The following is a 12,300-nucleotide window of genomic DNA, read 5'->3' as shown; positions in this document are numbered from 1 at the left end:
TTTGTGCTTAATACCCTTGTAAAATTTACAATTTTAATCGTTGGCATGAGTAAAACCCTATGTAGAAACTTCGCTTTTGAGTTTTGGCCATTTAATTTCCTCGAAGCACATGTTAGAACCAGTTTAAAATAGAAATCATTTTATAGATTATTTTCAGAACAAAATTTACACACAACAATCTAAGCACATGAGTCTGTATTCATAACAAACACACACAAAGAAAAATATCTCTGTACACTTGATTATAATGCAAAAAACATTTACTTGTTTCCAGTGACACAATTGTGCAAAAAAAAAATTCTCTTTTCAAACTGGAGCGGGGGGAAACAAATGGAAGACCTTACATGTACAAGCTTAGATCAGCAGCATTGCATTATCTTTTCATGAGCAACAGGAGGAAAAGCATTTGTGACACACGGTTTGTGAAGTTCCTGGTTGTTCAAACATTTGGATGAACGTTTCCCAAAGAGCTAAAACTCTTTCAGCGAAGACAATTTCTAAAGATGTGCAGCTGTTGTATAGTTCTTCCACTCTGTGGAAAATTGGTAAAAATCTTATCTTTTGGATTTTTGGTTCATTTTTCCTTCCAAAAACCTGCCTTTTGTCCTTTTAATCAGACAAAATGTTAATCCTCAACATTATACCTTATACCTATTAAGGAATCAAAGAACTATACTCATTAGATCAACGACTAGAACATAATCTCTGCTGTAACTTTTATTGTAGAGAGATGCTTTGGAATGCAAATGGTAGGAAAATTACCCAAAAGGAAAGTAAAGCATTTCAACAGAGTGACAAGACTAATAAGGAAATGTGTTTGGTTCTGCAGAAGGTAGTAAAAAAAATATAAGAGAGAGTAATTCGCAGAGACTGAAATATTATGACCTCATTAACATAGGGGTAGCAGGTTGGAAAACCAAAGTGCTAGATGTTTTATTACAAGGAGCAAGTCCAGTGTGCTTTTCTTTAAAACATAATGGCCAGAAAGGAACGGTTACAATGATCAGTCAACAGGTTTGTCAGTGTAGTTTTTTTTTCTCTGGATCTACAGCTATTTAATTGCTGAAGTTATAATGCTACAAATACATTAGAACAAAAAACCAACAAAAAAACAAAACAAAAAACACAATTGTAGTGATGTTTGAATGAAAAAGAGCTAAAAAAAAAAATACATATATAGCAAACCAGTGTACAGGTTACTGCTCTATTTCCAGAAACTGAGCCAGTAGAAATATAATTCAGATCTAAATATATTAGGATAGACAGGAAACGCAATGTATCTATATATATATAAAAAAAATACACAAACCTCACTTTGGGTTTGTTCTGGGAAGACTGGATCTGCCTCATTTAAAGCAACATAAACCACAATAAAATTCAAACCTGTTGTGTTAGAGATGTTTCATCATAAGGTCCTAGGACACAACTATTTCTTTGTCGGTCTCTCCCACCTCCTGGGCCGCAAACCAGTCTCTTACTTGCTGGTAGCTCATTCTTGATTTGTTGCATAGTAGGTCAAGGTCTTTTTCGTTTAGTGTGCCTGCTGTGAGGTAATACGATACCAAGGGCTGGATATCAGGAGAATCTGTATTTGCTCTGTTGAGTTTTCGCTTGCGCCTGCCCCCACGAGTGAAGGATCTAGATCCATTCGACAAACCGCTGCCGCTTTGCTGAGCAGCGAGTTCTGCTAAGAACTGCTCACGGACCCCCTTCACCCAGCGTAGTTGGCCATTTTTGACCGCATAGCGCGTGTCGCCGAACCACTGAATAACATCTGCCCTGGGTAGACCTGTGAGCTTGACGAGTTCGGTGTATTCCTCACTAGAGGGCCACTGGCACTTCAGAAAGTGCTGCTTCAACACGTCCAGCTGCTCCTTCGTCTTCCTGGGACGTCCCGCAGGAGTGAGCGCAGGGGATGTAGACGTGGAAGCGCCAGAGAAGCATGTGGGTGTCTGCGAGGGACTGACCTTAGCTGAATGCAATGACTTCTTTGATGTGCGGTTTCTGTGTGAAAAGGTTTTATTAAGGGAGGAGGTGAGCGGGGGAGTGTGAGGCGGGGAGGGGCAGGGGGAAGATTTTAACTCTACAACATCTGGCTCAGTCTTGCTTGTCTTGGTCAACTGCAGCGGTTCTTCTTCGACTTGTTCCTCCTCTTTGAGAGCATCTTCATCTCCAGAAAGCTCTTCAACAACTTCATGCGTTTGTCTCTCATGGAGTTTTTCCCCAAACGCTTCTAAACTGTTGGACAAAAAAGTCTGGAAGAAATGGGAATTTCTGATCCCGTTGTTCCTGTTTCCCTCGTGGCTTTTCACCCCGTTGACCTGACGAGATTTTGGATTAGTAAGAGAGAGAGGCTGAGTTTCTGGTTCATGTTTACCTCCGACAGAAGATTGGTGGGAAAGGGTCTGGGCAGCTGCCAGGCTTCCACGACCAACTCTCAACTGATAACGACTGTCACTGAACCATTTACGAATGTCATTGCGGCTCAGACCCGTTTCCTCCTGCAGGCGTTTCAGCTCCGGCTCGGCGGGCCAATTCTCCCTCAGAAAGCTTTTCCGCAGGGCAGCAAGCTGGGCTTTTGACTTTTTGTAGCGCCCGTGCCGATACTGCTGCCCGGAGGATTCTGAGGGGTCAGGGGAGACGTCAGCTGTTGTCGGCGGGGTGTGAGCTGGTGAGCGGTAGAAATAAGAATCCTGAGGCGGTGGGAGACTAGATGTGAAACAGGGGACTGTAGATCTATGAGAATCAGGGGACTCACATTTCAACTTTTTTGTTTCTGGTAGAAAACCAATAATATCACATTCCTCCCTATCGCTGTGCTTATCCTCAGTTACAAGTTCATCCAAATTTTTACTCTTATTTTTAGAGCTACCCTTGTTTGTTTCATCAGGGTATCCAGAAACCTCTGGCACAGCCAACTTCCTCCTGGTTTCCTCAATTTCTTCTGAAGACCAGCTAATGCCATATTTAATCCTCTGCACCATGAACCACACTTTTACTTTGTCCAGGGGCAACATACAAACCCGAGCCAGTGTGCTAACTTCTTTAGAGGAAGGGTAAGGAAATAAGTTAAAGGCATGGACAAGTTCTTCAATGGAGTCTAGTTCTCGAGTCTGATCCGACTGGGTCCATACCAGTTTGAGCCCCTCTGAGACCAGAGGCAGACACACGACAGAGTTATGGTTGGTGGTGAAACTGGCCACGCCGCTGGCATTGCTTTCCGCTGAGCTGGGAGAGCGCCGCAGCTTTTTGGAAGAGCGTCTTTTTTGCGCCTTTTCTTCACTCTCGATCTCTATTACGTCAACTTCAAAAGGCTCGTCTGGGTCCACAAGAGGTCCGTCTCTGCCGTTGCGTTCGTTGTACGACGCCACACCAGCGTATGACGTCACGTCGGCGATTAAAATATGTTCCGCCATCTGGAAGAGAGAAAAAAACAAACAAACAAAAAAAACAGTGATAAAGTTAATATTTTGCTCCTTTCACAATCTGTCAGCGATAAGATCACAGGGCAAAGAAGGACAATCTGTTCGAAGGAATAAACTGTTTTCAAAACTTTCTGTTCTTCATTTACTCTCAAAGTCAATTCACGGACAACACTCCTCTGTCGTTCTCCTACTTTTTTTTTTTTCAAGCTCTCAACAAAACCGTGTCCAGTCCCTCTCCCCTCCCCCAAAAGCGTGGTGAATGACTTTTGTTTTGCGTGAGCTAGAGGGGATCGGTCCTAAAGGGGTGGGAGCACAAGGAATGAAAGTCTACAAGGAATCCACCAGTGTCTGCTTTCTCACCCTGGCTGATTGGCCTTTGTTTCACTTCCAAGTTCTCAGTCCTGAGAGATGAGGCAGCCTCTTCGCAGGGAAAGATACGGCAACAGAAACCTGAAGAAGAAAGATTAGTCAGACACACGTCTACGGCTAGACAGGTCAAACGCATAAACAAGTAGGATTCAATAGTTAATATGAAGAAAAGAAAGATAAATTGTCATTAATCAACAGGTGTTACCTTACTGCAGTTTTTAATACAGCTTTTTACACATCAAAACCCCTTTAGAGTTAGATTTACTATACAAAGTTGTCAGGAAATACTTTCCTTAACTTTTTTTTCCCAACAAAGAAGTGATTTTCTCAGAACAAATGAGGAGTTTTTAGTCAGAAAGGCTAAATGAATCACTAACAAGTAGCTGGAACTGGGCTCATGTGTTTTTTAAGGGAAGAAAACATAGGTCACATATCATGGTGTTAGTCACTGATGAGACATTTAAATCCCACAGGGAGAGAACACCCCCACCCCCCTTCCTCGGTTTCGGTACTTTCAACACACAGAGACTAGTTTATTGGTTCTTATGTTTTATGTGTTTCGATAAAAAGCTGTAAAAGTTTGAGTGTTTCAGAAACAATAGCGGTCCAGTATCTCTCCCCCTGCTTCTTTGTGGCGTACTAACTAAAACGCTTCATTGCTGCACAGGCGCACTTCGTCGCCAGACACGCTTCAGTGAAACATAAAAATAAACTTACCTAAATTGCCGAAATACCCCCAGAATCCCCCTCCGGAGGTTCCGCTCCGACCAAACTCGACTCTATGGACTGTTCCCGGTGGATATATGGCTGAAGTTAGAGGCACCGGGCGAGGAAACAATACCGTCCATCTATCTGGCTGACCCTTGGCTTATTTTTTTTTTACCGACCGCTTCGACGGATTACGGTCAGGATTCAAAGATCCGAGGCGGACAAGTTTCCCCTTTCGCCGTGGGAGTGGAATCGCTGCTTGATTCTCACTGAAGACGCGAATATGTCGAAGTTGGGAGGTTTAAAAGCTGGTGTTAGAGACGTCGTTTGTTCCTCCCCCTTCACTCGGTCGGTTCGTTTGCTGCTTTTGTTCTGAACTGCCAAGTGTTCCTCCCCCTGTCCGGCCAAAGCGAGGCGAGGCGGAGCTGAGGAAGCCCGGAAGGCCGACATGATGGCTGGGTGGGTGTGCCAGTCTGGCCGAGCTGGCTGTGGATTGGAGGAAGGCAGGATGGTAAATCCCTTAACCCTTTATAGGGCACTCAGTGAAATACTTTGAAAATCAACATATCAAGCCAATAGTGCTATTGGAATCCAGGACACGACCTTATTAGTAGGGGCGGAGCTAGATGGGGGGCCAGGGGTGGCCATGACCACCCATAAGGCTGATTATACCTCCAAACTAGGTCCTCTGTGTAGGTGTCACAGGGAACTCAAAGACGTCCCCGCCCCCTCCACAGACACTCTGCTGCACTTTTCCCAAATTGTAAGTGACCGCAGACAGGACTCCGGCTTGTTTTGTTTTTACGACCGCAATTGCTGAAAACGACTCATGAAGATGGACCAGCTAGAAGAGCGAGGTGCAAGAGAACGCTGGGGACCTTTTTCCACCTGGATCCCTTGCCTCCGATTCAGGGCTGGTTATCCTCCCCACATCAGTGTGTCGCAGTGAGCTTGACTCAGACATTTTTGATCTATGCTCAATTTTGAGTGTGGTCTGCGCTACGCTTTGAGTCTAGATACGGCCGAGGCAGTGAGGAAGTGGGGGCGGGTTTTGTCCGACAACGGAGGGAACTGAGGGCGAAAAAGAGGGAGGATACAGGTGAAAAAAGGATCCCAACGTTGTCGCGCGCCTCGATCTTCTAGCTGGTCAAACTTCATGAGTTGTTTTCCTCAATTTTGGTCATAAAAACAAAACAAGCCCACAAATTCACTGCAACACACTGCTGCAGAGAGGATATCCAGCCCTTTAGCCAATTATTGGCTACCCCTACCATATTTTTCCCTCTAATACAGATGGTGGCAGCAGTAATACTATCAAGTAGAATATTTAAAACATTTCATTTTTCATATATTAACAATTACTTGACAACCGGTTTTACCAGCCGGTCCACGTTCCTACCCTAACCTATGGTCATGAAATCTGGATTATGACCGAAAGAACAAGATCCCGGATACAAGCGGCTGAAATGAGCTTTTTCCACAGGGTGGCTGGGCTCTCCCTAAGAGACAGGGTGAGGAGCTCGGTCATTCGGGAGAGACTCAGTGTAGAGCCGCTTCTCCTCCACATCGAGAGGAGTCAGTTCAGGTGGTTCGGACATCTTTTTTGGATGTTTCCTGGACGCCTCACTCGGCGAGGTGTTCCAGGCACGTCCCACCGGGAGGAGGCCCAGGGGATGACCCAGGACACGCTGGAGAGACTATGGCTCTCGGCTGGCCTGGGAGCGCCTAGGGCTTCCCCCAACAGAGCTGGAGTAGGTGTCAGCGGAGAGGGAAGTCTTGGAGTCTCTGCTTAGTCTGCTGCCCCCGCAACCCGGTCCCGGATAAAGAGGGAGACGACGAGTACGAGTTCTTGACAACAAAAACACGGTGGTTAATTATGCACATCAATATACTAACATTGATGATGATAAGTACAGAATTCATTATTTTTTTCAGAACTAGATTTTGTGTTTTATGAGGTAAAGAGAAAATTATGTATCTCTGCCAGTCAAGAGTCTTCGGTAAAATTATTGATAAATAATTATTTCAATAAAACGTTTTACAAAATCAATTTATGTACATATTAGTATTTGTAAATTTAAATTTTATACAGAATGAAAGAAACCTGAATTAATTTTATCTACTATACCTTTTATCTAGAAAGCACGGATCTACTTTCAGCCACCCCTCAGTGTACATTGGTTATTTCCTAGCCACCCTTATAAAAAATTTCTGGCTATGCCACTGGTCAAAAGTACACACATTTGTTACTTAAAGGAATAGTAAACCCAAAACATGATTAGCCTTCATTTTCTACTCACCCCCATGCTGAACAACACTCTGGAGTACTTTTTTGATATCTCAAATGCACCTGGAGATCTGGGAGGCTTCTTGCTGTCTGCTGACATTCAAATAATGGAGGTCTACGGTGCCCGAGACAGAAAGGTCCATAAAAGTCCACAAAAAACGTGTCAATATTCCTCCATACTGCTCGTCCAATGTATTCCAAGTGTCCTGAGTGGGTAGCATCCAGAATTTACTCGAAACGAAGTCATTTAGAATGTTTTTAGATCATAAACAGTAGTGTATAGGATTTCCTGAAAGCGCGCGCCTGCACGTTCACGACGCTACGGAAGCCGGCAGACCAAACCCGATGAAAGTGCGCATTCAGCGTCTGCTCTGCCGATAATGCAAGCGTAGAAGAAGAAATGTGCTGTTTACCTGTGCAAAGAAAGAAACAACGAAAGAAAAATGTCTGAGGACTTCAGTGTTGAGGAAGAGCATGAGTTCTTTGCCGAGCTGAATGCGCACTTTCATCCGGTTTGGTCTTCCGCGGTTTCCGTAGCGTCGTGAACTTGCAGGCGCGCCCTTTCAGGAAATCCTATACACTACTGTTTATGCTCTAAAAGCATTCTAAATGACTTCGTTTCGAGTAAATTCTGGATGCTACCCACTCAGGACACTTGGAATACATTGGACGAGCAGTATGGAGGAATATTGACACGTTTTTTGTGGACTTTTATGGACCTTTCTGCCTCGGGCACCATAGACCTCCATTATTTGAATGTCAGCAGACAGCAAGAAGCCTCCCAGATCTCCAGATGCATTTGAGATATCAAAAAAGTACTCCAGAGTGTTGTTCAGCATGGGGGTGAGTAGAAAATGAAGGCTAACCATGTTTTGGGTGTACTATTCCTTTAAGTAGAAGTATAGATACTGCAGTTTAAAAACACTGATAAAAGTTGACCTCTTTACTCAAGTAAAAGTGAAAAAGTAAGGGCCCAAAAAAAAGTATAAAAGTATAAAGTAACCTTTAAAAAAAAAGCCAGATGCCACTATAGGAATTGAAAGCTCAATTTTTCGACTATTTTTAAAAATTCTTTGAGATAGGGCCAAGGATGAGGGAGGTCTTGCTGGTCTCCGTCTCCATCTCCCGATACGCTCTTACCTGTGTCCGACCTTTCAGACATTTCAACATATTTTTCTGAATCCAACATTGTAGCATGGTATATACAGTTCGCTTTTGAAATTTGAAGAACACCTGCTTGCTTCTGATGATTTCCTTTAGCTAATTAATGAGTGTTTGCATTATATGACTCATCCAATTACACTAGTTTTCACTAGATGTGAAATAGTGCCAATTATCTGCATTAGATGGCTTGAAATAAATATTTATAAACATTAAACATGGAGCGTGGAGGTGGAAAAGTGGTTAGCACGCACAACCCATGTTCGGAGGCCTTAGTCCTCAACGAGGCTAACCCAGGTTCAATTCCGACCTGTTTTCCTTTGCAACATGTCCCTCCCTCTCTCTCATACCCCCTTTCCTGTCAGCCTACTGTCGAAAAAAACTCATAAATTCAAAACCAAAGCCAAGGGTAACGAGTAATGTTGGTTTTTAAAATGTAAGGAATAGAAAGTACAGATACTTGTGTGAAAATGTAATGAGTTTAAGTCAGAAGTAGTAAGAAAAATAAGTAATGGAGTAAAGTATAGATACCTAAAAAGTACTTAAGTATAGTAACGAAGTATTTGTACTTCGTTACTTGACACCTCTTGAATCCAGGACAAGACCTTATTACCTTTGTAACATTTAAACAAATATGGATATTTTGATGGCAAAATTAATGTAATTAATGAATGTCAATGTAATAACAAGAAACACCAACTTGCTCTAATATATTAGGACAAATAACAAAAGTGTTTCTATAAAAAATTCATGCCAAAGTGAAAGAAACACTTTTTTTTTTTTTTTTGGTACAACATAACCTTAGAGGCATTAATGCTGATACTTAATTTTTTTAGTTTATAAACCTAAATATAATTGTTAACTAGGCCTATTAACTTTTTAACATTACTTTTTAACTTTTCAATTAGCTTTTTACCTTTTTTTTTCTTGACTTGTTAACTTTTTTTCCCCCAACTTCATTTACAGTAGGCAATATATCATTCAAGGGCTCATCTAATTGGTCAAATGCCAAAATAAAATGTACAGCCATGTAGCTGGATCTTTGCTGAATGGCTGGATATAGATCTTGTGCTTCTAGACCTCACTGAGGGACGGGTGGAATGCAATTGATCAAAAACACTAACTTGCCCTATAAAGGGTTAAAGAGATCCAGCGCCAACTGCTCTGCTGGTAGCGTCAGAAAGCTGAAACAGTCCAAGTCTAAAGAGTAAATGCAGTTGGGCCAAAAAAAGTATTTAGTCAACCAATGATTGTGCAAGATCTCCTAGTTAGGAGATCCATTTATTTTATTATATTTGTTTTATTCCTTTAAACCTCTGTTGTTTTTATACATTTTTTAATGTAACCTGATATGTACAGCACTTTGTGGCTGCTGTGATAGATTAAAAGGACTTTATAAATAAAGTTGAGTTGAGTAGAAAGATGAGAGAGGCCTGTGATTTTCACCATAAGTATACCTCAACTATAGAGAATTACTTGCCTTGCCTAGAGGAGATTTGCTTGGACGATGGGTCAAAACACCAGCAAGTGTGTCCAGACCCGAACTGTATTTCACAAAACCAAGATAACCTGCTCTTGACCAGGCTGACTGCCAGGCTTACTCAAACCTGCTGTCTTATCTGCTCCGCCAGAGGTGACATAGATTTGAAACTAATGAATATGTCGCTAATAACAATACCTTTACTGTGTGTTGTGATATTTTTTATATCACCCTACATAAAATAAACACTATACTGTTTTTATATAATCAAGAACTTTATTTGTTACACAAGTTAATATGGTAGCCTATACACTGTAGAAAAAAAAAATCTAAGTAAGTTGTTTTTATTTAGAAAATAAGTGATTATTTTCTTAAATTGAGCATTTAAGTGAGATACTTTGCAAATGGAATAAGACAATTTACATTTTAAATAAGAAAAAAACAACTGCATTCTCTTATTTCAAGTTAATAAAATCTTTTTTTTTTTTTTTTTTTGGGGGGGTAAAAATTTTATGTCCCAATTGTATCATTTCAATTCCATTCTAGACTTTTTTGACAGTATTATGTCAAATATGAAATAATTTAAGTTCATTCTTTTTAAAATCTGTATTTATTTAAAGTAATACACGAACCAGTGCAATTAAACATTTGCTATTTGTTATCTCACCGTAGCAAAAGAACTGTTCTTTATCCAACTTCAAATGTCAGACTAAACTAAAAAGTTGTTTCATCTCCATCGGTCATTCTCTTCTTGCATGCAAAATTTTGTATTTTGTTGATTTAAGCTTATGTACTTGGAAAAAATAATAATAATTATTGAACTTTATTGATCTCACATTGGAGAACTTTATCTCAGCATTTAACCCATCCATTTGGGGAGCAGTGGGCTGCCATCGTGGGGCGCCCGAGGAGCAATCAGGGGTTAAGGGTCTTGCACCCAGAGTGGCAGTCTGTGGGAGTGGGTTTCAAACCCACAACGTCAAGATTCCAAGCTCTATGACCTAACCCCTAGGCCACTACCCCCTATTAATCTTGTGATGCAAAAATGTACTCTTGTGTGCACCTTTTTGTTCAAAATCTTGTTGATTGGCTGTGCTGCAGCTCACACACACAGACAGAGTGAAATGAATAAATGGTGCACACCTTTTGAATAGCAGGTATTTAAGACTAGATTTGGGGTAAAAAGAAAGTAAATATTTTCAAGTATCAGGTTCAGAATTTAAGTCCAAGTCAAAGTTGAAAGTCTCCATAAACATATTTGCAAGTCAAGATTAAATTCATTGAACTATTCACTCATCTTACCTGAGTCCAAGTCATCTGACCTGAGTTCCCACCTCTGTTATTACTAAAAGCTGCAAACTGTGCATCTTAAAGGAATAGTACACCCAAAACATGATTAGCCTTCATTTTCTACTCACTCCCATGCTGAATAACACACTGGAGTACTTTTTTGATATCTCAAATGCATCTGGAGATCTGGGAGGCTTCTTGCTGTCTGCTGACATTCAAATAATGGAGGTCTACGGTGCCCGAGACAGAAAGGTCCATAAAAGTCCACAAAAAACGTGTCAATATTCCTCCATACTGCTCGTCCAATGTATTCCAAGTGTCCTGAGTGGGTAGCATCCAGAATTTACTCGAAACGAAGTCATTTAGAATGTTTTTAGAGCATAAACAGTAGTGTATAGGATTTCCTGAAAGCGCGCGCCTGCACGTTCACGACGCTACGGAAGCCGGCAGACCAAACCAGCGCATTCAGCTCGGCAAAGAACTCATGCTCTTCCTCAACACTGAAGTCCTCAGACATTTTTCTTTCGTTGTTTCTTTCTTTGCACAGGTAAACAGCACATTTCTTCTTCTACGCTTGCATTATTGGCAGAGCAGACGCTGAATGCGCACTTTCATCTGGTTTGGTCTGCCGGCTTCCGTAGTGTCGTGATCGCGCATGTGCGCGCTTTCAGGAAATCCTATACACTACTGTTTATGCTCTAAAAACATTCTAAATGACTTCGTTTCGAGTAAATTCTCAGGACACTTGGAATACATTGGACGACCAGTATGGAGGAATATTGACACGTTTTTTGTGGACTTTTATGGACCTTTCTGCCTCGGGCGCTGGGCACCTCCATTATTTGAATGTCAGCAGACAGCAAGAAGCCTCCCAGATCTCCAGATGCATTTGAGATATCAAAAAAGTACTCCAGAGTGTTGTTCAGCATGGGGGTGAGTAGAAAATGAAGGCTAATCATGTTTTGGGTGTACTATTCCTTTAAGTCTTCCAAAGGAACTAGTGCCATCTCTGACACATTTTAATATTAATTAAACAGTCCCTTTCTCATTCTATATGTGTTATATATTCCACTGTTTTATTTAGCACCTATTACTTGGTGGTGCTAACCAGACTTGTTGAACTCTGTGTATTTTTGCAAAAATGATCAACAGCAAGAGATAAACAATCTTTTATTCATTTGCAATACAGTTGAAAAATATAACAGGTAGAAAACAGGCAGAAATGTCAAAATGCTGTCAGCTTGTTTGTTAACATGGACCAGTTTTTATGATGTAAAGGCAATGAGATGGCAATTTTTCCCCACTAGAGTGGCTGTTCCTGCTGGCTGATGTGTATGAAAATACAGCCAGGAAAACACCTCCTCATTCAATGGGAACCACTGTTTGCATATGGAAATATTAAAAATAAACTAAAATGTTATATTAAATTTAAAATCATACTTATTTTCAGCTTCTGGTTGGGTTATAAAGGTTTGCTATGAAATACAGAGTTAGAAATGGGGGATTTTTTCCTGCTACAAAAGGCTCACTAAGTATGGCTCATAAAACTTCATAACTGACATTCAGGAACTTTAGTTCCG

At 41.2% G+C, this 12,300-nt stretch overlaps 1 protein-coding gene across 1 annotated transcript; it reads right to left on the bottom strand.

Annotated features, from left to right (window-relative positions):
* Nucleotides 1–74: 74 nt before the first annotated feature.
* Nucleotides 75–4,926, bottom strand: homeza (homeobox and leucine zipper encoding a). Its single transcript, XM_038300463.1, has 3 exons — nucleotides 4,512–4,926; nucleotides 3,786–3,875; nucleotides 75–3,416 (listed from the first exon to the last, which is right to left on the bottom strand). The coding sequence occupies exon 3, from the start codon at nucleotides 3,414–3,416 to the stop codon at nucleotides 1,416–1,418; it is 2,001 nt and encodes a 666-aa protein (XP_038156391.1). The 5' UTR covers nucleotides 3,786–3,875; nucleotides 4,512–4,926; the 3' UTR covers nucleotides 75–1,415.
* Between the last annotated feature and the right edge of the window lie 7,374 nt (nucleotides 4,927–12,300).

Source organism: Cyprinodon tularosa, unplaced genomic scaffold, assembly GCF_016077235.1.
Source record: "Cyprinodon tularosa strain WSP-4 unplaced genomic scaffold, ASM1607723v1 ctg45, whole genome shotgun sequence".
Lineage (NCBI taxonomy): Eukaryota > Metazoa > Chordata > Actinopteri > Cyprinodontiformes > Cyprinodontidae > Cyprinodon > Cyprinodon tularosa.
Note: the sequence above shows the minus strand (reverse complement) of the source record. Positions and strands in the feature narration are given on the sequence as shown.